This window comes from Branchiostoma lanceolatum, chromosome 2 (assembly GCF_035083965.1).
Source record: "Branchiostoma lanceolatum isolate klBraLanc5 chromosome 2, klBraLanc5.hap2, whole genome shotgun sequence".
Classification (NCBI taxonomy): Eukaryota; Metazoa; Chordata; class Leptocardii; order Amphioxiformes; family Branchiostomatidae; genus Branchiostoma; species Branchiostoma lanceolatum.
Window position 1 is genome coordinate 13,763,327 of NC_089723.1, and position 25,815 is coordinate 13,789,141.

Sequence of the window (25,815 nt, forward strand, 5' to 3'; positions counted from 1 at the left end):
TTGTGTATTATATGGGAAAGTTACATGTCACGTGTTTGACTACACTAGAATGCAAGGGTTTGTATACTTTTTCACATCACAGATCCTGATTTGCTGGATTCTTATACGATCACGTAAATCATCACTCAAGCTATGTACATCCCTACAAATCATGACGATCCGTCATCACCTTGAGTTATTCTCTTTCAAAGTTTGAAACAAACCCAGGCCTATACCTACACGAGTTCTCCCAAGAGCTATAAGAATGATCACTGTAAGAATATTTTTGCTTTATTGGTATTATGACTTTTATCTTTACTACGGAAAATAAGGCAGTTTGTTGGCAATGTATTTGCTTCAAACCATGCACATGTACTTTACACATCTTGATTAGCCAGTTGTATCAGAGAATCAAAGTTTTTGTGGGAAAGGAATATGCTGATGTCATCGGCAGAGAGCATAGAATAAAGTATTGTTCTGTTACGAACCAAGTGCACAGAATAATGTGTGTACTTCGTAAGACGGGTCAAGTGTGACATTACAGATTAGGTGAGCAGAACTAAAGCGTGAACGTCGTATATAGTGTTTCTTTTTGAGCTCCAGTGCAATTTATATACGCCTCGAGATATGACGTGTGCCCACCAAGAACCTGCCTAATGCCCGACCGTCTTTCGCGGGGCATTCGGCAGAGCCCTGTCGGGCCCCACAGGGGTAACTACAGGACACAGTCAGAGCAACTGACGGGTACCTGTCGGATACCTGCCAACGAAGGTGACAAACTTCCAAAAAAAATTCCACAGCAGGGTAGTGTGAAGGAAACTTTTACTTTTAATTGTGACCACGACAGCCGGTGCCCCCAGACGTCAGAGCCCGGCCGGGGCTACATCCCCGATGGGAAAGGGACCAGCTAATAGAGTTGCGCAGTAGAGTGCACGCTGCATTTAGTATCTTGCTAAAAATAATTTTTCCTGGTCAAATGTTGGTCAGAATTGTCCAGTTTTCTGCTAGGGAGGATAGAAGAATTTGAATTTCAAAAATCTGGCCAAAATAGGTGATTTTTGTCATGTTTTGACCTCGGATTGACCTCTGAACCCTTCCCTTATGGTTGGACTGATATATTAGGATGGGGGGGGGGTGAAATCCTGGTCTCATCTGAAACTTCTGTCTTTAGCTCGTTAGAATTCTGGAGTTGAACTCCTGCTATTTTTTACCTAAAGCAACCTGAAAAATCCAGCTTTGCAGGGGTGGTAACGATTTTAGGTTTGAAATGTAGATACATGTGTTTTTAACCACGGTGGTTTGTCACTAGGGTATTCTTTCCCATTGCTACGCGCGTTCGACAAGGTATCGGGTTACCCGGGGCAGCGTTTTGGCTAACGGCAAAACATTTATAAATAAAACAAGAGTCCGTAGGACACAATTCTCCGTGAAGTATTTATAGTATGTACAAGTATTGACCCACACAAATTGCATCTCTGCTCAGTCCAAGTAGTGTTTTAGAGCAAGTAAAGAAAAAGTGTTTGTTTATCTTTTTATTTCAATACAGGAGTGGTCAACCTGCTGAAAAGTATGTTTTACAGCATGGCACAGATGGGATCTAGAAATTCCGGGAAAAGTCACAAAGTTAGATCTAGATGGCCCCTTTTCAATTATCAACGAACCATTCAGCCTTACAACTAAGATGTATCAGAAATCACAAATATATGCAGTAAATCCTCTTTCCCCAATTTATTGCAGGCCGGCCTGATCTATAGCTATCAAGCTATTTGCAATAAAAAAGGCTAATTTATATTATCGTAACATTTCACGAAGGTCAAAGGTCACCAGATCTAACCACCCGGAAGTGACACTGGCGCGCGCACTTTTCTGAGAGATATTTCTCAACAATCTTTCATCCCCTGCGTAAACTTTTTACATTGTCACAGCCTCCGTATTATAAACTACAAGTGTGGTAAATTTGAAGGTCCAGAGATTTGCCATTTTCACACTGTGCGTAAAAATGCATCGTCCGTCCCGTGCGCACATACTGTATGCGAGTTGCGAGGGACACGGCATATACTTAATACACAGACTGGAGCTCACTCGGCACATGTTCGCAGCTAAAACTCACAATTCCCGTTGCCGCATTGGTATGTAACTTGGTATATCGTTTGCTAGGTTGCGTGTGGTGATGCACGTTGTCTATTTTTCAATGTAACAGTGACTATACGATCACAGCAAGTAAGGAAGATTTATACCCCGTATCTGCCTGAAGTATTCCAGTCATGCATAACGGATTATAACATGGTCCCTATGGCAGGGCAGTGGGACATAGCATTAATTATAGGGGTGCAATTACGATATTGGATTGACGTTTAAAGTAGTTATGGTGTAACAAAGCTATTGTGCATCACCACGCCGAACCAGGCAAACGATATGCCAAGTAACACACCAATGCGACAACGGGATCGTGAGTTATAGCTGCGAACGCGCAAACAAATGCATTCCCAATACTCCCAGAAGGAGGTCACCCTCCTTCCCGGAGTAAAAATATGACATGACAACGGACTACGACGCAGACTGCAATTGACTGTTGTACAAACGGATGGTGTAGTGGAGGAAAGAATTGTACAGTCTGTTCGTGCTGGCTAAGGGGACACTTATTCGGCCAGAGTTCCTTAGAGACCTTCCAGTGCCCACCGATCTAACATCTGGAACCAGATCATGCAACGGGTTTGAGCATGCACTTAAACAGTTTGAGAGCAGCAAGCTCACGTCTCTCCTTCAAAGTTGGAAGGGTTGGAAGACTCCTCCTTCCACCAAGAGATATGATCCTTAAGGCTCTTCTCTGAACCCTCTCCATATGTAAAGCATTGCCTTACCAGTAAAACTAAAATGCACCAGCAGGTTACTGTAAATGAATTTAAGTTTGCATGGTTTTTATTTCGGCTAAAATGTATTAGCGTTCGCATTTATTCAAAGTTTGTGGCAGCACTATAGTCACATACTGCTACAGTATTGGACAAAAATGTTTGTGGGGCCGGGTTTTAAGTTTGCGGTGAAACGGTCGCTGCTAAAACCGCGAACATAAAACCACCACAAACAAAAACAAGAGTCCGTAGGACACAATTCTACGTGAAGTATTTATAGTATGTACAAGTATTGACCCACACAAATTGCATCTCTGCTCAGTCCAAGTAGTGTTTTAGAGCAAGTAAAGAAAAAGTGTTTGTTTATCTTTTTCTTTCAATACAGGAGTGGTCAACCTGCTGAAAAGTATGTTTTACAGCATGGCACAGATGGGATCTAGAAATTCCGGGAAAAGTCACAAAGTTAGATCTAGATGGCCCCTTTTCAATTATCAACGAACCATTCAGCCTTACAACTAAGATGTATCAGAAATCACAAATATGCAGTAAATCCTCTTTCCACAATTTATTGCAGGCCAGCCTGATCTATAGCTATCAAGCTATTTGCAATAAAAAAGGCTAATTTATATTATCGTAACATTTCACGAAGGTCAAAGGTCACCGGATCTAACCACCCGGAAGTGACACTGGCGCGCGCACCTTTCTAAGAGATATTTCTCACCAATCTTTCATCCCCTGTGTAAACTTTTTACATTGTCACAGCCTCCGTATTATAAACTACAAGTGTGGTAAGTTTGAAGGTCCAGAGATTTGCCATTTTCACACTGTGCGTAAAAATACATCGTCCGTCCCGTGCGCACATACTGTATGCGAGTTGCGAGGGACACGGCATACTTAATACACAGACTGGAGCACACTCGGCACATGTTCGCAGCTAAAACTCACAATTCCCGTTGCCGCATTGGTATGTAACTTGGTATATCGTTTCCTAGGTTGCGTGTGGTGATGCACGTTGTCTATTTTTCAATGTAACAGTGACTATACGATCACAGCAAGTAAGGAAGATTTATACACCGTATCTGCCTGAAGTATTCCAGTCATGCATAACGGATTATAACATGGTCCCTATGGCAGGGCAGTGGGACATAGCATTAATTATAGGGGTGCAATTACGATATTGGATTGACGTTTAAAGTAGTTATGGTGTAACAAAGCTATTGTGCATCCCCACGCCGAACCAGGCACACTATATGCCAAGTTACACACCGATACGACGACGGGATCGTGAGTTATAGCTGCGAACGCGCAAGCAAAAGCAATCCCAATACCCCAGAAGGAGGTCACACCTCCTTCCCGGAGTAATAAATAGTAGGGACGGGAAATGTTGTAAAACTAAAACGAAATTAGCGATTTTACAAACTTTGAATGTCGTCAATTTGCGCTGAATGGCTGATTTTTCTATATTTTGCTCCCAAACACGATTATTTTCAGGTTTTAGGGAGACCGTTTTTTCAGGCACACATCGCAAAGGCCTGGCTTTAAATGTCAATAAATATCTCTTATCTTCATATTTTTCGTCGACCAGGAACAAAACAAAACTTTGTGTTTTTGGGATTTTTAAATTTTTTATCCTAAGTATTGTGAATATCGACAAATATGTGAAAAAATGGCATTTTTGGACATTTTTCGCACTCAATCACCCTTAATTCAAAATCAAGGACATTTTTCAAAAATCCCAAAAACACAAACCTCGGGAAAACCGTAACGGTCATTTTGAATCGTTAATGAGGTAAGGTTGGTGTTTCTTTGAGCCGTACCTTTACGATGTTTGAACGCATGTCATGCCGCACGGATAGAGGGAGGGGGTAATTACCACCGCCGTAAACAATCCTTCTAATATTCAATGTCACAAAAAACGACGCCAGTTGCTTCGTTACATGTTCGATGTCCACAACAAAGTGCCAGCATAGATATACTCTCCAGAAAACAGGTAATATTTGCGACAAACGTAGTTTTTTTTCCTGAAGCGGGGAAAGGGGCCCGGCCGCGCAGATTTACAGTAAGAACTTCCAATGACCGCAGGTGACCCCGAATCGAACGCGCGTTCGGATTCGATTACGTCATTTCGAACATCGTGGAACAGCGTTCGAATTCGGCTGGACATGGGAGTTTTTGAGCATGAATTTGACCACCGTGAACCCTATCCAGACTGGGGGGGGGGGGCTAAAAGTGCCCGCGCCAACTTTGACATCGTATTACTGCCGAACGATGTATGCTAGGACAACCAAACTTGGTGACTTTTCCTAAAATTTTGTTGGCAACAATTTTATAATAATGGTTTAAGTTTATCATTTTTTCATGTTGCCATGGCAACGGGTTTCTGACTGGCATTTTATGCAAAAATCATTAATATTTTGAAAACAATGATATTTCTCGGGTTTTCTTGCACAACTACACTAGTTTTCCTTCATGTATAACATAACATGTAATAAGATGTAACTTTCCTGATTTAATATTCGTAATTTATGCTCATTTGATGACTCAATCAGCCAAAATCCAAGATGGCGGACTATATCACTATTTCAGGTATCAGCAGGCTTTTTCGCCCTTAAAATCGTCAATATCTGACATTTTCTTTATCAGAACCATTAAGATTAACGTTTTTAGTCTATTTTCAGCGTCCTTTGGGGTCATAAGTGGAAAAAAGGGATTTTTCAAAATTTCAAAATGGCCGATCAAAGATGGCGGATCCCAAGGGATCGCTAACAACACATGACGCCATTCTATGACGTCATTTTGACGTCAACGTACCTACCATTGACGTTGTATGTCTTTGCATACCTTAAAATGAATAATACAAACCGTTTTGTTTAATTCCTTTAGATATTACGGGAATTCCCTATTTAGCCAATAAAATCACATCGATGACGTCATAAATACGTCATATTACGTCATAACGTCACCAAAATTACAGGAATTATAAAACTTGACGTGAATATCACTCCCTACAAATTTGGTGATGATACATCATACCGTTCGGAAATTATGAGGGGGGGGCCGAATCAGCCCCCCCCCCCCCCAGTCCCAGATATACCAAAAAAGCCCAGTCTGGATAGGGTTAAGTGATTTTTTTTGACGGCTTATCTATGTGTGGCATAGGAAAGTCCATTTAGTGGTCCCTCCCCTAAAGTAATACACTGACCCTCTCTCAACCTCATAGCTGGTTCGGATTTGATAAAATCCTTTTCCAATATTACAAGAAGTACATTTTGGTAAAAGATGACCCGATTTGGGGAATGTGAGTTTCATGTTTTGCCTGATTTTCAGCAAAAGTGTGATATCAGGATAATATAGAGTATTTATGGGGCAGTGTATGTATGTATGTATGCATGCTGATAGCTGTTAGAAATGGCTGGGAGAGGCTAGATGCCTGCAAAAAAGGTATGTTGTTGGAAATGATGCACTAAATGATTTATCCAGGCTCATACCATAACATAACTTATCAGTCATGAACTGTCAATCAGAATACCGTGCCTAAGGCCTCCCCCCCCCCCCCTTACACCAAGAAAATGCCTATTTGGAGTCTGTAGGAGCCCAAAAAAGATGGGTATTCCCTGATGTATACCCTGCTTGTGGTATTAGACAATGCTCTCTGTATGATAGAAAAATGATTTGGAGTGTGTAGGAACATGTCACTTCATTATTTATGTTTCGCCAACGAAACATATTGTTTTTTGTCAGGTTTCTTCTCCTCCTTCTCCTTCTCCTTCCCCTTCTCCTGTCAAATCTTCAAATCGATTCATCTCGGTCGTTCGTGAACCAAATTGAATGAAATTTGGTATGCAGGTAGAGTAAGTGTATACCCCTAGAAAATTTTTTATTCTTTTTTATATAAGTTTTTAAAATGATTTTATCGATGATTTTTGGTCATTTTCAGACAAAAGTCGCACTATATGGCCTCCAGTGCCGTGGTGTTGAAACCTAAGGACCTGAAACTTGGTTTAGTTGTGCATTGGATATTTACCCAAAGGACCCCAGTATTTTTTTTGGCATACACTACTTCAAAATTATTTATTTTGCGATTTTTTAATGGAATTTTTGGTTATTTTGTGTCTCTCGCAGCGGCGCCGACGGCGTTTCAAAGCGGGAAAACAATAGCCGCGCTGCACGTGGTAATGTATATGCGATTGTCTGGTTGGTCAGCTCTGAGCCAATGAGGACGCTCATTGTATATAGGCGCGCGGCATGCGGACGCGTCCATTGACATTTTGGGGGGGAGTTAGTTGATAATGCACATTCTGTATATAAGATAAAAATAGGATGTTTGGGAATATATGACAGAATAGATTAATTTCATACATACATAATATCAATAATTTAGATACAAACGGTTAGAGATCCAGGTTTGATATTTTTTTGGGGGTCGAACTTGCTTTCACATTCCCCGCTGCATACTGGTTCGACTGCTTTTGTGGAATTTTCCATCACAAGCCACGTGCACAAGCTCAGAAGCAGACGACGTTTATCGTTACGACATTCTGTTCGTCAGAAAGTTCTATCAGGTAAGAAGTGCTTTCTCTAAATTCCTTCCCTATGTTGTTGACGCACATAGAGGGGTGTTTGTATTAATTGATAACGCCAACTATTTTGTATCGGCTTCGTTTCATTGTAAACACATTTTCAACTTCCCGCCAGTTCTGGAATTTTCCACCATAAAAGACCGCAGGTCAGGCAAGTGCTATACCAGCGTCTTAGTGTATATGGTTATAAAATCCCCGCTTTCCGTTAGAAACGACTGAAGATAGTATGAGGCGTCACCCTAAAATTTGTAGCAACCTTAAATTCAATAAATTGTCATTTGATGAATAATTTTTTTGAATTTTTTTTCGTAGTGACGTTTCGTATGTACGCTTTACGTTTTACTGTGTTCATTACTGGTAGACGACGCACAAGGGCCAAGGCTTGCCCGGATCCAGTGCCCGGATCAAATTAGTTCGTCAGATAGCAGCAAGTCCTGTCAGGTAAGAAGTGTTTATCTTCAATTCCTTCCCTACATAATTTTGTTAACGCACGTAGAGGGGTGTTTGTATCAATTTATAACGCCAAATATTTTCTATCGGCTTCGTTTGATAGTAAACACATTTTGAACTTCGCGTTCGTTTTGGAATTTTCCATAAAGCGACCGCAGGCAAGTGCTATACCAGCATCGTAGTTAGTTTTGCTGCGTTCAAACTCGACAATTTGCTTGCCGCTACATCCGTTGTTTACGTTTATAAATTTTTGAATGCAGGACTGTAGTAATCGCTATGAAATCACTCTTCCTTTAGAAACAGCTAACTGAAGATACTTAGAGAGTTATAATGGTAACAGAATATTTATTTCGTTTTGATGTTGACGTCTTCCTGTGTTCCTCACATTTTTGTTGGGGAGGGGGGTGGTGCTAGTGTGACGAACTGCCACAAACAACCACATTTTCAAGGACACGGACAAATAAATATGACAAAAAATGATTCTTATGTAATTTGACAGGAACATCTTGTCAAAACTGAATGAAATCTTACTGACCTGGACACCTTGTAATACTAACATATCATTGAACATCAAATGTGCACAGGTATACAGTATGTATGTGTGTTTGTATGCATGTAGACAACATAAGTAACTCAAGAACCTGTTGATGGTTCTGCCATTATATTAAGTGGATGGGTAGGATTTGCCGAAAGGAAGGTCCAGTTCGATAAATTATGGGCTTCCGAGCAGGTGCCCCAGGTACTGCAGCGGAGCTTCGAAGTTTGAGGTCAATTTTCTACATCAGTATCCGTTTTGCGAAATATATTTTTGCAACTCTTGGCATAAAAGAAATTGACACATGGTCACCAAAACGTTGTTTGAATAAATCACTTTTGGATTTATTGGAATTGCAACAGTGCAATACATGTGGGACACAGCCAGCTATCACTTGGTTGTGTAAAAACAATATTTTTATTTGTGAAGTATCGTAGAAAACGTTTTTTTAAATGAACGAAAATTGATGCGCGCACGGTTGTCATCCATATAAATTATTATAATGGAATCAACATGGCCTTACGGTATTAAGTCACTGGGTCTGTGGCACCAGCAATCCATGAATTCGGGTGACTGTTGGTTTAGTGATCATGATGTTTTGAAGCCCGAATGCGATTTTGTGCCTACTCTTTGCCATATTACTTCCAGCTTTGCCAAATCTCTGTATCTGTACTTGATTCAGCAGCAAATCTAACCATTGATACTCAGGATATAGATTTTGACAATACATATATGGAGGTACATACTGGTGCTCGGTATCTCTTTGCACATTATAAGCATAAAGGACACATAGCGGTGATGTCACAGTGACATCACCGCTATCATATGTTAACTATTAAGGTATGCACAATCAGTGCATCATAAGCCTCTGTGGCTTCCAACCGTACGCGTTCTCATCTCTTGAGCGGCCATTTGGTATGTGACAGCTATTACTGGAACATCAAGATGAGTTTCTTTATTGCATGGCAGATGCAATCTCTCATGAGGCCTTGTTTATATGTGAAACTCTTTAATGCCCTACTCCCAATGATTTTTCCGCCAGGAAACATAGTTTATATCATTGAGAAGTCATGTCTTTGAAATTTATGGACACTCTGTGACTTTAATTTTTTCAGGAGAAATGCCGAGGCGCAAGGGTAAGAAATTGCTCAAGAAGTTACATGCTTGGATGGCAAACCAGGAGACGAATCAGCCGGATGAGAAGGAAGATGTAACAGGACAAGAGTCTCCTGATGCACGGAAAGACCAGGTAACAGATGAGGAGCAGAATAATGACCAGGATTTAGAAGAAATAGGGGCCTGGGAGGGAGGACATTTTATGTTTAACCCACTGACGAGAAATGATCAGTTACAACTGGCAGTTAAGTTGAACCTCACTGTTGAACAGAGGCTGAATATTAAGCAGCAAAGAGATATCCCTGTGGCAACTCCTAGCAGTTTTGTTAGGATAGAGAAGGATGGGAATTGCTTTTATCGGACGATAAGTTACCTTATCTGTGGCACGCAAGGAAATCATGCTTTAGTAAGACAGCGCTTAATTGATTACATGTCAACAATGCCAGAAGATTTTTACAGCTCTTGGTTCGAGGAAGAACAGACCATGGAAATGTACCTGTCTCAAGTAGATCAGTGTGGGAGACGTCCAGCAGATCTTCGTGCATGAGCCACACAGGTAGAAATAGATGCAATGTCTTTACTACTGGGAAGACACATCTATGTGTACGGTAAGTTTGGCCACCAGTGGGTGTGGTCTAAGTATCCATCAAATGGAAGTATTTGTGATAGAACCATGTTAGAAAGCAGTAATGCTCTGTATATACAACATACAGATGGGAACCACTTTGATGTTGTCACAGCAGTTTTGAGCCGTAGACAAACAAGGAGCATGTCTAGGTACAGCAGAGATGAAGCTAGAGAAGCCGCACAGATTAACAGCAGCAAGAGAAACACCACACTACATGACATTGATGATGACGACCGGAAAAAGGCCAGACGGGATCGAGAAAGGACACGCTACCAGAAGGATGAGAAGTATGCCCAGGCCCAACGGGACAGAAAAAGGAAACAATATCACACGGATGAGGAGCATGCACAGGACAAGCGAGGCAAAACAAAGGAACATTATCACACTGATGAAGTGTATGCCCAGGATCAACGGGATAGAAAGAAGACAAGGTATCACACGGATGAGGAGCATGCACAGGAGAAGCGAGACAAAACAAAGGAACATTATCACACTGATAAAGCGTATGCCCAGGATCAACGGGATAGAAAGAAGACAAGGTATCACACGGATGAGGGGCATGCACGGGATCAACGGGATAGAAAGTATGTCGTATGTCGTATATCAGCAAAGCAGAAAGGGAAATGGGATAGCTACTCAAACAGGCCCAGAAAGAGGCAAGGGAAGGCAATGAGGATATAGTGAATGAATGAATCAACCTAGAATGTGTGGCTATGCAGGTTTCTGCTGACTGCATGAAACATCTCATTGTAGCCATTCATTGACCTCCAAATGTGCGCAAAGACCCAAATTCTGGGAAGTGTTGGAGAAAATCACAGAGCCAGAAAAGTGCTCCACTGACGACATTCTCAAGGAGGCACAGCTCACCACTGCACAGTTCTGTGACGCATTGAACTTGATGGCAACCAGGAAGCAAGTAGTGCTCAGGCGTGAGCCAAAGGACATGTGGGTGAACAATTACAATCCGCATCTACTCCGGGCTTGGAATGGTAACATGGACATCCAATATGTTCTCGACCCATACAGTTGTGTCAGGTACATTGTGTCGTATATCAGCAAAGCAGAAAGGTAAATGGGAAAGCTACTCAAACAGGCCCAGAAAGAGGCAAGGGAAGGCAATGAGGATATAGTGAATGAAATGAGAAAAGTTGGCAATGCCTACCTTTACCATAGGGAAGTTAGCGCCCAAGAGGCGGTCTATCGGGTCTGTAGCCTTAAGTTGAAGGATTGTACAAGAGTAGTCACTTTCATACCAACAGATGAGCAAGCTAATCGATTGTCAAAACCTTTGGCAGAAATTCAAAAGCTTGCGAGGGAGGGAAACTGTGACGAAGCTAGCATCTGGATGCCAAGCATTATGGATCGGTACAAGGCAAGACCATCAGAAGAACCCTTCCAATCAATGTGTGCTGCAGAGTTTGCCTCCGAGTACCACGTCGTTGCATCTTCAGGCAAGCAAGGTAATGGCCAGCAGTCTTCTCGAGGAGAGGAGAAGCATATTCTGAGGGATGATTTGGGGGTTGTACAAAAACGTACAAGATCTAAGCCTGCAATCATTCGCTTTGCCAAATTCAATAAGATGAAAGAGCCAGAGCGATTCTACTTGACATTGCTCAAGTTGTACTTGCCACATTACCTTGACGCGCAGTTGAAACCACCTCAATATGAAAAGTATGAAGAATTCTACTCGGAAGGGTTTGCTCCCTTGTCAGATACAGGGGATAGAGTTAGCGTCGTTGTGAATGGGAACAGGTGTAAGTTTGAGCAACATGTTGCCGAAATCGAGCAGGCTCGTAAAGACGTGGAAAACAGTGATGGTGTAGAAGACGCATGGGCCCAGATCTTCCCTGAACTGGAACAAGAAAGACTGGATTGTCTCGATATGAGAGCCGGAAATGAAGTGAATGAGGATAATGGAGGCACGGAGGACGACATTCCTGACCTTGCACCAATTAACAAGTCCAAAGAGAAAAGCTTTACCCTAGAATCCTGCCAGACGAAGGTCTCCTCGAAAGATGCGATTCCCATGATGCAGTCACTCAACCCGATACAACAGAAGGTCTTCTATTTTGTACGGAAGTGGTGCATGGAGACTGCACAGGGAAAGCCACCCGATACATATCCAATTCTCGATAGTAATGGTGTTATAGGGGAAGCAATAAGTGCATAGCTATGGTGCAGAAGGACGTCCTTCCGTCCTCTGAAGGAACTTCATTCACCATAGCTATGGGGAACGCATTTATTGGCTACCTCTGCGCACAGGCTGATGGGAAGGCCTTTCGTGAGCACTTCAAAATGGCGGCTCTGCAGACTACTACTGCTTTCTGTGCACACGCATTCGTGTCGAAATTGTTAAAGATGCTGTACTTTTAGGAGTGCTGACGATCTATGAATTTACCGAAGTACTTATTGCCTGTCATGCTAACTTTATGATGGTCCTAGCAAGCTGGATTTACATTAATGACCAGCTTTGAGAGAACATTTTTTTTTTTTACATTTGGTGGAAAAGTGGAGTAAGTTATTTGTGGTCAGTCGTATGGCCCGTATGCTACATATCATCATATTATATATTTCCACAAGAACTACTGCTATTTGCTTGTAAGCCTTGTGAGTACTGTTTCACCATCAGTTTGCATCAGGATTTTACCGTGCGGAGTACCGCAAAGAATTTAGTGTGCGCGGCCTAGCGGTAACTTATGTGCGACCGAGAAAAAAACATGTTCACGATTGAGATGAAAGAATCGTTTTATTTACAGAAAAACTGAAGTCGCTTTCATGTACCCAATATCGTAGGCTATCCTGGGTTGGAATACGTTTAACCTGCGTTGATTTAGATATGATTTATGAGCTCTAAACGCTTCAGGATACTGCCGTACGGAGTACCGCAAAATATTTAGTGCGCGCGGCCTTGCGGTATCTTATTTGCGACTGAGAAAAAAACAGGTTCGCGGTCGAGAGTGAAAGAATCGTTTTATTTACAGAAAAACTGAAGTCGCTTTTATGTACCCAATATCGTAGGCTATCCCGGTTTGAAATATGTTTTACCTGCGTATATTTAGATATGACTTATGAGCTCTAAACGCTTCAGGATACTGCCGTACGGAGTACCTCAAAATATTTAGTGCGCGCGGCCTTGCGGTATCTTATTTGCGACTGAGAAAAAAACAGGTTCGCGATCGAGAGTGAAGGAATCGTTTTATTTACAGAAAAACTGAAGTCACTTTTATGTACCCAATATCGTAGGCTATCCCGGTTTGAAATATGTTTTACCTGCGTATATTTAGATATGATTTATGAGCTCTAAACGCTTCAGGATACTGCCGTACGGAGTACCGCAAAATATTTAGTGCGCGCCGGGGCCTTGCGGTATATTATTTGCGACTGAGAAAAAAACAGGTTCGCGATCGAGAGTGAGAGAATCATTTTATTCACAGGAAAACTGAAGTCACTTTCAAGTACCCAATATCGTAGGCTATCCCGATATGAAATATGTTTTACCTGCGTTGATTTAGATATGATTTATGAGCTCTAAACGCTTCAGGATACTGCCGTACGGAGAACCACAAAATGTTTAGTGCGCGTGGCCTTGGCCCTTGCGGTAACTTATTTGCGACTGCATGAGAAAAAAACAGGTTCGCGATCGAGAGTGAAAGAATCGTTTTATTTACAGAAAAACTGAAGTCGCTTTCATGTACCCAATATCGTAGGCAATCCCGGTCTGAAATATGTTTTACCTGCGTATATTTAGATATGATTTATGAGCTCTAGACGCTTCAGGATACTGCCGTACGGAGTACCGCAAAATATTTAGTGCGCGCGGCCTTGCGGTAACTTATTTGCGACTGAGAAAAAAACAGGTTCGCGATCGAGAGTGAAAGAATCGTTTTATTTACAGAAAAACTGAAGTTGCTTTCATGTACCCAATATCGTAGGCTATCCCTGTTTGAAATGTTTTTACCTGCGTATATTTAGATATGATTTATGAGCTCTAAACGCTTCAGGATACTGCCGTACGGAGTACCGCAAATTATTTAGTGCGCGCGGCCTTGCGGTATCTTATTTGCGACTGAGAAAAAAACAGGTTCGCGATCGAGAGTAAGAGAATCGTTTAATTTACAGAAAAACTGAAGTCGCTTTCATGTACCCAATATCGTAGGCTATCCCTGTTTGAAATATTTTTTCCTGCGTATATTTAGATATGACTTATGAGCTCCAAACGCTTCAGGATACTGCCGTACGGAGTACCGCAAAATATTGGTGTAGTGCGTGCGGCCTTGCGGTGGGTGTAGCTTGCCAGAGCCATCATAAGGTTGGCATGACAGGCAATAAGTACTTCGGTGAATTCGTAGATCGTTAGCACTCCAAAAAGTACAGCATCTTTAACAATTTCGACACGAATGCGTGTGCACAGCAAGCAGTAGTAGTCTGCAGAGCCGCCATTTTGAAGTGCTCACGAAAGGCCTTCCCATCAGCCTGTGCGCAGAGGTAGCCAATAAATGCGTTCCCCATAGCTATGGTGAATGAAGTTCCTTCAAAGGACGGAAGGACGTCCTTCTGCACCATAGCTATGCACTTATTGCTTCCCCTATAACACCATTACTATCGAGAATTGGATATGTATCGGGTGGGAAAGCGACCAGATCCCTTCCGTATTTTTGTAACGGGCGGTGCGGGTACTGGAAAGAGCCATCTTATCAAATACATCTATTATGAGGCTACCAGATTACTACAACAGACACAGGAAAACCATGACAGTCCCTCGGTCCTTCTTACGGCACCGACGGGAACGGCTGCGTTCAACATAGGGGGAAGCACCGTTCACCATGCGTTCCACCTGATACATGTTGCGAAGACGTATCAGCCCCTGTCTGAAAGTACCCTGAACACTTTGCGTGCGCAGTATGAAAGCCTCAAAATTGTAATTGTAGATGAAGTGTCAATGGTGGACAAAAAGCTCATGTCCTCTATTCATGGTAGATTGAGTCAGCTGACACACGGGAGGCCAAATGCAGACTTTGGAAATGTGAGCATCTTGGCAGTAGGTGACATGTATCAGATACCTCCAGTCCTGGGAGAAAGTCTCTACAAGAAAGGAGATTGGTGTGACTTGTGGAATAATATCTTTGAAGTTGTAGAACTTGAGGAAATCATGAGGCAGAAGGATGATGCTGCCTTTGCAAAGCTTTTGAATAGATTGAGGGTAAAGGGGAAAAAAATACAAACTTTCAGATGAAGATGACAAAACTCTGTCATCAAGGGTGCTAGCAGTAGACTTTGCTTCAGATGATTATCCTAAAGATGCACTGCACATCTTTTCCACCACTCCAGCAGTTGAAGAGCATAATGACAAGATGTTGAATCTCAGGTGTTCAGATATTAGATGTTTTGAAGCCTCCGACTTCCTCAAAGATCCCACCACGGGTTCAATGACAAAGCGACATCTCGCACTAGGGGGGAAAAACGACCTCCCCGACACGGTCAAATTGCAGTCGGTGCGCGGGTCATGCTCTGTAGAAATGTCAATGTAGAGGATGGTCTAGTGAATGGTGCGTTTGGAACTGTGACTGGTGTGATAGGTGGTCAGAATGCTGCAGGTGAAGTTGCAACTGTCTTCGTTCAGTTTGATAACTCTAAAGCAGGTGCTCTCGAAAGGCAAAAATGTGCAGTTCCTAGCAACCTACCCGACAATTCAGTGCCAATACGTCAGATTGAGGACAACTTGAACAAACGTAGTAAAGCCAAACGTTACCAGATTCCCCTCAAGTTGGCTTGGGCCTGTACAGTACATGAAGTACAGGGCATGACTGTACCTGAAGTAGTTGTCTCGATGAAAAAAATGTTCGCATCAGGTATGTCGTATGTGGCATTAAGCAGGGTTTGTTCCTTAGGCGGTCTACACATCACGGACTACAAGCAGTAGTTTATCTATTGTGATGAGGAAGTGCAGGGGCAGTCAATAAAATGAAGCACTTCGAATTTGTATCCAACCCGTTTGCAACTGTTGGTAACAGCTCTGCAAAAGAAGTCCTCAAGTTGAACATTGTCCATCACAACACTGAAGGACTTGTAAGTCACTTTAAAAGTGTAAAGTCTACATGTTTGGTCAATGCTGATATCATATGTCTGACTGAGACATGGCTATCAGAGAATGTGCCGTCCTCTCAGGTGCAGTTGGACGGTTTTGATATGTTTCGCAAAGACAGGTCAAGTGGTCATGCTGGCAAGGAAGGTTCTAGTGTGACAATTAATTCCCCTCATGGAGGTGTGGCAGTGTATGTCCGTGATGTATACAGGTGTGAAGAAATCCCCATCCCAGATGACATCAACCTAGAATGTGTGGCTATGCAGGTTTCTGCTGACTTCATGAAACATCTCATTGTAGCCATTTATAGACCTCCAAATGTGCGCAAAGACCCATTCGTATCCAGTTTGGAGAAATTGTTGCATCACTTGTCTTCAGTGGAAAAAAATAGCACAGTCATTCTTGGTGACTTCAATGAGAATTTGAAGTCAAGTGAGGAAAACAAAAAGATTCTATCATTCTTTAGGAGAAATGACTTCCAACAGTTGATAGAGGCTCCTACAACTGCTAAAGGAACTCTCATAGATCATGTGTATATTTCAGAACCATCAGTCATTGTCCATCATGCTGTGATACAGACATTCTATAGCTACCATGATGCTGTCTACTGTATATTGTGTCATGATCAAGGTCAGTGTGAAAAGTAGGGCAAGGTTCTGCATTTGCCAAACCTGTTGGCTGGTAAAGGGTAATAAAAGAGTTCTAGAGTCCCCCCTCCTTCCTTGTCAAACATAGTGGTTTGCAAGGAGGTTCCTGGTTAAAGGAAGAGTCTGCTTGAAAATTTGGACAATAGGCAACGACATACACCAGCTCTACCTTGCATTAGTGATGCTGCAATAAGATGTGGAAAATGATTCCTTTGTTATGTTGCAACAGGGTATGCGAGGGGGAGGAGGAGGAATGAAGTTGTACCCGCTCCCTCCTTGCCAATCACTTACCTGATTGGTTGGTAAGGGGTTTCCTGGTGATACAGGAACCCTTACCAACCATAAAGGTTAGGGGATGGTAATCTCGTATTACAAACAAACAATTTGACCTTGTGTACATTTCACCGCTTGAAGCTGTTGTCAATCATGGTGTAATACAGACATTCTACAGCTACCAAGATGCGGTGTACCGTACGTTGTGTTGTGATCATATAAAACGGCACTCAGAGTCAAAGGAATAAGGGAGTATATGTATTGTACCAGCTACAGCCTTGTCAACTCGAGTGAATGACAAGGGTGAGCCCAGTGCACGTGGATGCTCAATGACTGGGAGCCTGTGAATGACATTTGTGCCAGGGTCTAGCCCTTGCATGCAACCAAGCACATTTAGTGGTGGCAAGGGGGCGGGGATGGGGAAGGACATAGTGTCCTCAGCTCTGGACAAAATGACCTGGCAAGGGGGACTCTGGTGGCTGCTCCATGACTGGGAACTTGTGTCATATTTTGCCAGCGCCGGCCCTTGCCACCCAACACATTCAACGGTGGCAAGGGAGATGGGGAAGACTAAAGGTCCCGCTCTGGCTCTTGCCAAAAATGAGTGGCAAGGGGGAGCCTGGTGGGTGCTCCATGAAGGGGAGCCTGTGAATGTCATGTTGTGCCAGCATCCCAGCCCTTGCCACCCAACACATTTGACGGTGGCAAGGGGGCTGAGGAAGGACTAAGGGTCCCGCTCTGGCTCTTGCTAAAATGACCTGACAAGGGGGAGCCTGATGGATGCTCCATGATTGGAAGCCTTCTTGATGTAAGAATCATCCATGTCAATACATTTTTGTTACTGCCAATTTGTCATTTGCATTTATTATTAGAATGTTGTAACAAATCTCAGGTCTTAATTATGGTTTTTAAATCATTCATGTCACATTGGTTATCATTTCTGCGTTATTTTTATTTTAAAAGCTTTTTCCATAACATCTAAAGAGATGTCCACTTAGGCACTCTTGACCGTGATATTAGTGTATATAAAAATGAATCAAATGTCTCTATTTCTTAAATTCTCAGATTAATGATCAATAACGGGTTAACCAGTTAGAAGATCACCTTCATGGCATACAAGAGGTAAGGCTGTTTTCTTCTAGCACTATCCTTAATTATAGGCGATATGTGTGAAGGCACAGCTGGTCCAACATGGGCATCTCCAATATCAAAACTGTTTTCTTCTGAGACAGTAGACTCAATATATGTGGCTTCTAAATTTATCTATGATGTCTTTGATTCTTTTGATTCTACTCTGCTTGGACATACCAAGGATACATATATACCAAATGTCATTCTCCTCTTTCTGTCCTACAGATGGGACCCCTCCTAGAGATGGAAGCAGAACTTGGTCCATGAGAAACCGGATGGATGGGGATGGATCAGACAGACCTGGATTGCAACTAATTCTTAAAATATGTTTATTTTGACGCAATTGTACAGTTTCCATTTCTGGGCGATTTGGGCTTCAATATATACATATTATTGTCATTTACTTACATGCATGCAATAAGATTGTAAGAGTGTGATTTTTTCAATTTTTGTAAGTAAAGCTGTCAGGATTTGTAGTATTTACTATAATTGTTTGCATATGACCAAGTATACAAAAAAAAATAGATTTTGGGACAATCTTTTTATCATTTCTTTATTCCAATTACATACATGCGATAAAATTGTGAGAAAAGTATAGATTTATAATTTTGTAAGTAAATCTGTCTAGTAGAGTTGTATAGTATTGTCTTTGCATATTGTGTATAGTATTTTATCTTTACAATTTTTTCCATGGTGTTGTAAATATTTGCAATTTCTTCCATGGTGTTGTATATATATATTATTGTATCATTACATATAGTGTATAGTATTGTATGGTATCTTTGCAAATGTTCAAGCATGTTAATGAATGTATATGAAAAAATGAATAGATCTTGGGACACTCTTTTTATGTTTAGATGTAATTTTTCGATGGTCCATTTCTGCACAACGTCCATTATTGCATGGGGAGGGGGTGAAATATGCTTAATTTGCTCTTAAGCAAATGACGGCCAGTCTAGTTATATTTCAATTTTCCCAGGTATTGTTTTGGGACATGCCATTTTTGAATGGGTAGGAGTAATGGCGAACATGCTGTTTTTGCTCAGGAGCAAATGACGGCCTTTCTAGTTTCAGCTTTATGTCTTCATTTTGTGGTTTTCCTATGATATGTCATTGTAAGGCGTTGGGTATAAAAGTTGTTAAAACAAGAAAACTTTCCATTGGAAAGTTCAAATTCAACACCAAAGCAGAAGAATAGGCTATAGTGAGTGCTGAATGACAGTTGTAGACAAAGAAATCACTATGAAATTTGAAAACAAGGCATGTGACATTGGTACTTACTGCTCCATTGCTTAAACATAGGGCCCAGTAACAGGGTATTGGCCTGGCCCTCAATTCCCAAGGGAGCAATGAATGAACTTCATCTTTTGGGCAGATATTCAGACCCATAGAGTGTATCAGCCAGGGGGGTAGTTTTGCCCCTGACCCCTTGTTCCTTTACCTGTAAGGGGTGGGACCAGCTAATAGAGTTGCGCAGTAGAGTGCACGTTATATGACGTCATTATGACGTAATTTTATGTGATTCTACCACCATGTTGGATTCGACCGATGCCATCATCAAATCAGCATAAAATATCAATGTCAAATCATAAAAGTTACATTGGATTACATCAGATGATAACAATGTAGGAAAATACATTTGGCGTACCGACAAAGCCTCGAAACGTCATTGTTTGAACTGAAATTAGCAGATGCTGTTAAATATGCCTGTCAAAAACCCGTTGCCATGGCAACATGAAAAACGATGAACTTACTTTATTAAGTTGAAATTTTTGTGAAGGACATTTTATGAAAGGTCACCAAGTTTGATGGCTCTCGCGTAAGCCGTTCATTAGATATGCAACATGAAATTTGGCGTGGGCTTCAAAAATGGACTTGTTAACTATGACTTAACGCTTGTTTTCTGTGGTTTTGTAAGACCATTGTTAGAGTATATGCTTGCCCTGTGTGGCATCCTGGTCTCAGTACTCTCCAGTCAAACCACAAAGAAGCTGTACAAAAGAGGGCGTGCCGAATAATTCTAGGTAAAAACTATGTTAGCTACGACAGAGCATTAGAACAGCTGTCACTCACTCCCCTGTACCTGAGACGCCGTAATCTATGCATGAAATTTGCACTGTCGATCTCTATATCCCCCACCTTCTCTAGTTGGCTCCCTCCGAAACGGGGATGCGTTCACGGTAGAGATCTAAGGTCAAAGGACAACTTCACACAGTTCAGCTGCAGATTTAAGAACACCACATTACCTTTACGTTATTGAATGAATTGTAGTTCTTGACTCAAGTGTATTGTTTTTAAATATGTTGAGTTATGGTAAAACTTGTATGAGCCATTTAATGGATCTTAATAGATTTTAGGAAATGTTTTATCCCATACCTCAATTCAGCCAGGAAAGGCTGCCACGGTATGTGTATGCAGTTGTTTGCAAATAAAACCAGTCATTATTAAATCCCCTGCCGGTCTAAATAGGAATAGTTCAAGACGTGATCCTTCTGATCTTTTTGCATAAATTATGATGATGAACGGGAATTATTCATACCTAAACATACCATAACATTCCTCTTACATTGATGAAACAATGTACGGATAACAATCAGCGAATAAAGTGAAAAGGGAGATTTTACTGAATAAAACATTGTGGGGTGCTTTTTGACCCGTTCAGTCATTTTAGTCGCAAAAATAGGTTCGGGTGTTTGAGGGTTAAACTTGCAAAAAAATACCAAAAACTCAAAACCGAGATATTAATTCATTTAAAGATCACATTTGTTTCTCTCGTATTTGAATTCGAACGCCACGCGCACTTATGGCCAAAGATCACGATTACAGCCATGAGCAGAGGGTCCATTTTCATTTCATATAGCCTTGTATAGCCTTGTTAAAAGTATCTGTAGGAGGTCTCTTTGTTGGAAATGTTGGCGTTTTTGAGCAGAAACTGACATGTAAGGGTTTTGGCTATTTCATTTAGCTAGAAAAACAGGGTTTTTAGCCATGTTTGAAGTGTCCGGTACACTTTGAAATAGGTGTAGTTTGGATGTGTTCATTTCTTGTATCGGGGGTTCAAAGGTCATCTCGCCATGTACGTTTTAATGGAATTTCACCAGTTTGCGCCGGTGGAAAATCGGCGAAACCCATTAGAGGTCAGACTACGCTACCAATGTGAGTTTTCTATGATCTAAACTTCAGGTAGGTGACTTTTGACAGCCTTTTTATTATATGTTTACCATTGAAAGTCTAGTGGCCTGTGAATGGTGGACTTTAGCCATATCAAAACAGCCAGTGACCAGCGCCGGGCTGGCAGACGGTTGCTATGTACTGGCGGTTGCTTACATAATGATGGACGGCGGAGCCTCTGTTCTGTGTTGAGGGCGTGATCAAAGTGTTTTTTTCACAAGCCGCCACAACTTGCCGTGGGAAAGTTTTTTCTGGATGATGAATTAGCGATATTTGTACGAGCTGTTGCACGAATTTTAATGCCGCGATACAACTAGTAACCGGAGGGTTTTCGACCATATTCGATGCTACATGTATTTCTTCACACAACGGATTAAATATTTGAAACAAGATGTGGATATCGTGGCCAGGATTGAACGCTAGTTGGCGGGACTTAGTGTGCTGGCGTAGCTTCCATGCCACTTGCTTCAACAATTTTCGTCGATTTCAGCGGTGATTTTTGTACTCTTGGAAAGATGCTGAAAGTACCTAGGACGCTATACTACAGTATACAGAGGGTACATAGTTTCACAGTCCGTGATATTTAACGGTGGTAAGGTTTGAGCAAATAATTATTCATTTAAATAAACTAAACATCATCTAGTTTGCGTACAATTTAAATCTTACCGTTCATAAATCTTATTATGAACTTACAGTGCCGGTGATTCTTTTCGGCGTTCCTTGGGCACTGGGATCGCCTGGGTCCCGAACCATCCCTGCGGTATGATTTCGGGCGCCGGGTGCTGAGTACGATGACTTGTAGTGCAGTACGGAACGTATCTATTTTTCGTGTTATTGTTAATATCAATAATTAATACACAGACGAAACACTGTCGTTTATTGAAGTTCAACTTATTTGTATGCGTCAACATTCTTATCTAAACGTTTTATGGATGGATCGGTGTTACTGAATGTTTCCCGGCCTTTCCCTGTCTTCCACAAGGTTGCTTTGGAACACTCGCGACGGAAGGTTGGGACATTACCGAACTAAAGACTGCTGCGTGGTCGGATAAAATTGTCACAAAATGAAGTCAAAATTTTCAGGACAATTTTCTTCGCATTTCTTGTGACGATGCAGGCAACATAGGGCCCGGGATGGAGCCGCACACGTTGTGGTAAATGACCTCACGGGCGACACGCGTACGGGCCCTGCCAGCAGTAACAAATGCACGAAGACGTCGACAGCTCTGGTCCGGTGCGCAAGGGCTAACGATCTCACGCTGCGCGGTCTAAAAATATACTAAAGCCGCGTTTGCAAGTGGCGCAGGGATTAGCGCCCAGCAATAAACATTTCGAATTTTTGCGAAAGCCGCTTTATGGTTCGAAAATAAATACCGCTTTCGACAACAGGTTTTCAATTATTTGTTAAACTAGATTCTACAGAACTATTTCGAATAAATAAACCTACGTTCTTGACACTTTTTCGAACAGAATATTAAAATTTTTAATATAGTTTATAACAATTTGGAAATAATCCGAATCTATTACAAATGTAGTTTAAAAACCCGTGCGGTGACTTGGAATGGACTCTATGTTGTAACTACAGCAGGGCATAGTGTCGAATTACCCATGACATATGAAGAACTGTAAATGTAGAATTGTTTGCGGTGGTTTTATGTTCACTGCAAATTATTTGTTAAAAAAGGTTCTACAGAACTATTTCGAATAAATATACCTACGTTCTTGACACTTTTTCGAACAGAACATTAAAATTTTTCATAAAGTTCATAACAATTTGGAAATAATCCAGATCTATTACAAATGTAGTTTAAAAACCCGTGCGGTGACTTTGAATTGACTCTATGTTGTAACTACAGCAGGGCACAGTGTCGAATTACCCATGACATATGAAGAACTGTAAATGTAGAATTGTTTGCGATGGCTTTATGTTCACTGCGAACTTAAAACCAGCATGAACATTTTTGTCCAACACTGTAGCAGTATGTGACTATATAGCGCTGCAGTAAACTTAAAACCACCGCGAACGCCCGATTTTCGCCTTAGCGCGAAATAAAAACCGCGCGAACTTAAATAGTACACCATGCTGAATTTCTGGATTTTATTCTGCTGATGTGCTGGATGCAAGCGTATTCCAATGCTTTGCATAGACAAGAGACATGACCAAGGATCATACTTAAACAATTCCTTCTTGCTCAGAATAATTGATTTTTGCCTAATGCACCTCGACATACTGTGTGCATGACTAAACGTTGCCCGATACCCCGCCGATGCAGTCTGTAGAGTTGTGCTTACCAAACGGACCAAAGAGAGTTGTGCTTACCAACCGGACTGTAGTCCAATGCTGTGCCGATGAAAGGGAGCCCCTTTGGGCCGGGGATCTCCTCAAACGGCCGGACTGCCTCCTCCGGGGCGGCCTGCTCGGCCGCAGTGGATGTGGTGGCGGCCCCCCGGCCGTTCTGGCGCAGTCGGCAAAACCTCCACAGACCCGGGAGTGCGCCGGGGTAAGCTGCCCTCCTACCTGCGATCTTCAGTACATGGGACATGATGTGACGCTCAGTCTTACGACAAAGGAAGTTGGTTATACTGTTGTGGAATACCGGCACCGTGCAAGGCGGTGACGTGTACAGAGCTCTGAGGCCACGCAATGGTAAGCCTTTCTATTTACTTGACCCAAGGAGGCCTTTATTACACCTTTGACACTGAGTCACCGTTAAACGTGAGTGCTGAGTACTGTGGGTGCACGGATGTTTCAATCAGATGAGACTAAAGTTTGTGTTGTGTGTACATATTAACAAGTTTTGCATTAGGTCTACCACGCTTCGTATACGTGATAATGACTTGACCCTTGTCCACTGGATCTGTGCTAGTACTAGTAGGATTCCAGATTGTACTTGATTCCAGTCTGTACTGTGACATATATATATATATATATATATGTCACACACAAAAAAATCAGAGTGGGTATCAGGGTGCTGAATATGCACTGTCGATAAATCCTTTTTGTAGACTACTTTCAGATAAAGTCAGAGAAATCAAACTAAACACACTTCCTACTCGTTAAACACATAATATCTGTGTCAAGTTTCATTGCCATAAATTAATGGAAAAGCAGTCTACATATACAAGGTCTTTTATCAACAAATTGCGGCTATGAATTCAACTGGCTCTGATATCACACCTCACTCTATCCTAGCAGCTGTAAAATATGAATTGTAAGGAGTTCAGAAATGAAATTTGGCATGTAAGTTGTAGAGACATGTATCATCATACAGGTGTAATCTAAGCTTCTTACAGTTATAACCTTCGCCGAAAAGGTTATGCAGAGGGTAGCGTTTGTATGTGTGTGTGTGTGTAAAGAAGCAGAATAACTGGATGGATTGTCTCGATATTTGATAGGTGGGTAGATCTTCATCAGACCAGGAAACGTTTTGATTTTGGGTACCCTAGTAGCCTGTCACGGTACTGCAGTGGAACTTCCTGTTTGCATATCTTATGTTCTGGACATGCTAAGGAACTGATTTTTGAGTGGTAGATGGCTCTTTGTGCAGAGAGTAAGTGCTATAGGTTTGGGCCCGCTAGCGGCTTGGAACTACAGGAGCAGGTTTTGCTTCAGACTTTGAAAGGGAATAACTCAAGAAGGGCATAATGAATGGTCATGATGTTTGGTAAGTAGATAGCTTGAGTGATGATGTACATGTCATTGATTAAATACTTCTTATGCAAATCAGTATCTAATTTGCAGAATTACTGAGGAAAGTTTATACATCCGCCAAATTCCAAGGTAGGACTCTCAAACATGTGACATTTGTAGGTGGGGAAGAGAGAAATATTATAAGATATCAACTATGCAAATGAAAACATCATTTGCATAATTAATGAGGAAATATTATAACTCAAGATGGATTTGACTGACGGTCATGATTTTTGGTATGTATATAGCTTACGTTGTGCTTCGTATCATTAGTGGATAATTATGAAAATCAGATTCTAATTTGCATAATTAATGACGAAATTCTAAAAACCCACTGTGTTCCATGATATGACTTTTCGAATATGTGACATTTGTAACTGAGGAAGAGAGGAATGTTGATACATAGAAAATATGCAAACGAAGACCTAATTTGCATAATTAATGAGACAACCATTATAAGATATTGGTAAATGACGTCAATTTCATACTTGTGGCATTTGGAAGTTATATGAATGTCAACATCGTTGAATCAAATTATGCTAATAAAGACCTCATTTGCATAATTGATGATAAATGTGAGCATAACCTTCTTTGCTAAGCTCATACTTTGGACAACCTCTGTTATTTGGATGGGGAAGACGATCATCTGGTATGATTTATAATTGATGAGAAAGACTTCTAAT

At 41.6% G+C, this 25,815-nt stretch overlaps 1 protein-coding gene across 1 annotated transcript in view; it reads right to left on the minus strand.

Annotated features, from left to right (window-relative positions):
* Positions 1-24,143, minus strand: part of LOC136426844 (probable cytochrome P450 CYP44) — a 32,979-nt gene extending 8,836 nt beyond the window's left edge. Inside the window, exon 1 of the mRNA XM_066415563.1 lies at positions 23,762-24,143. Within this exon, the coding sequence (XP_066271660.1) occupies positions 23,762-23,984 (223 nt within the window). The 5' untranslated portion in view covers positions 23,985-24,143. The remainder of the gene's footprint in view (positions 1-23,761) is intronic.
* Between the last annotated feature and the right edge of the window lie 1,672 nt (positions 24,144-25,815).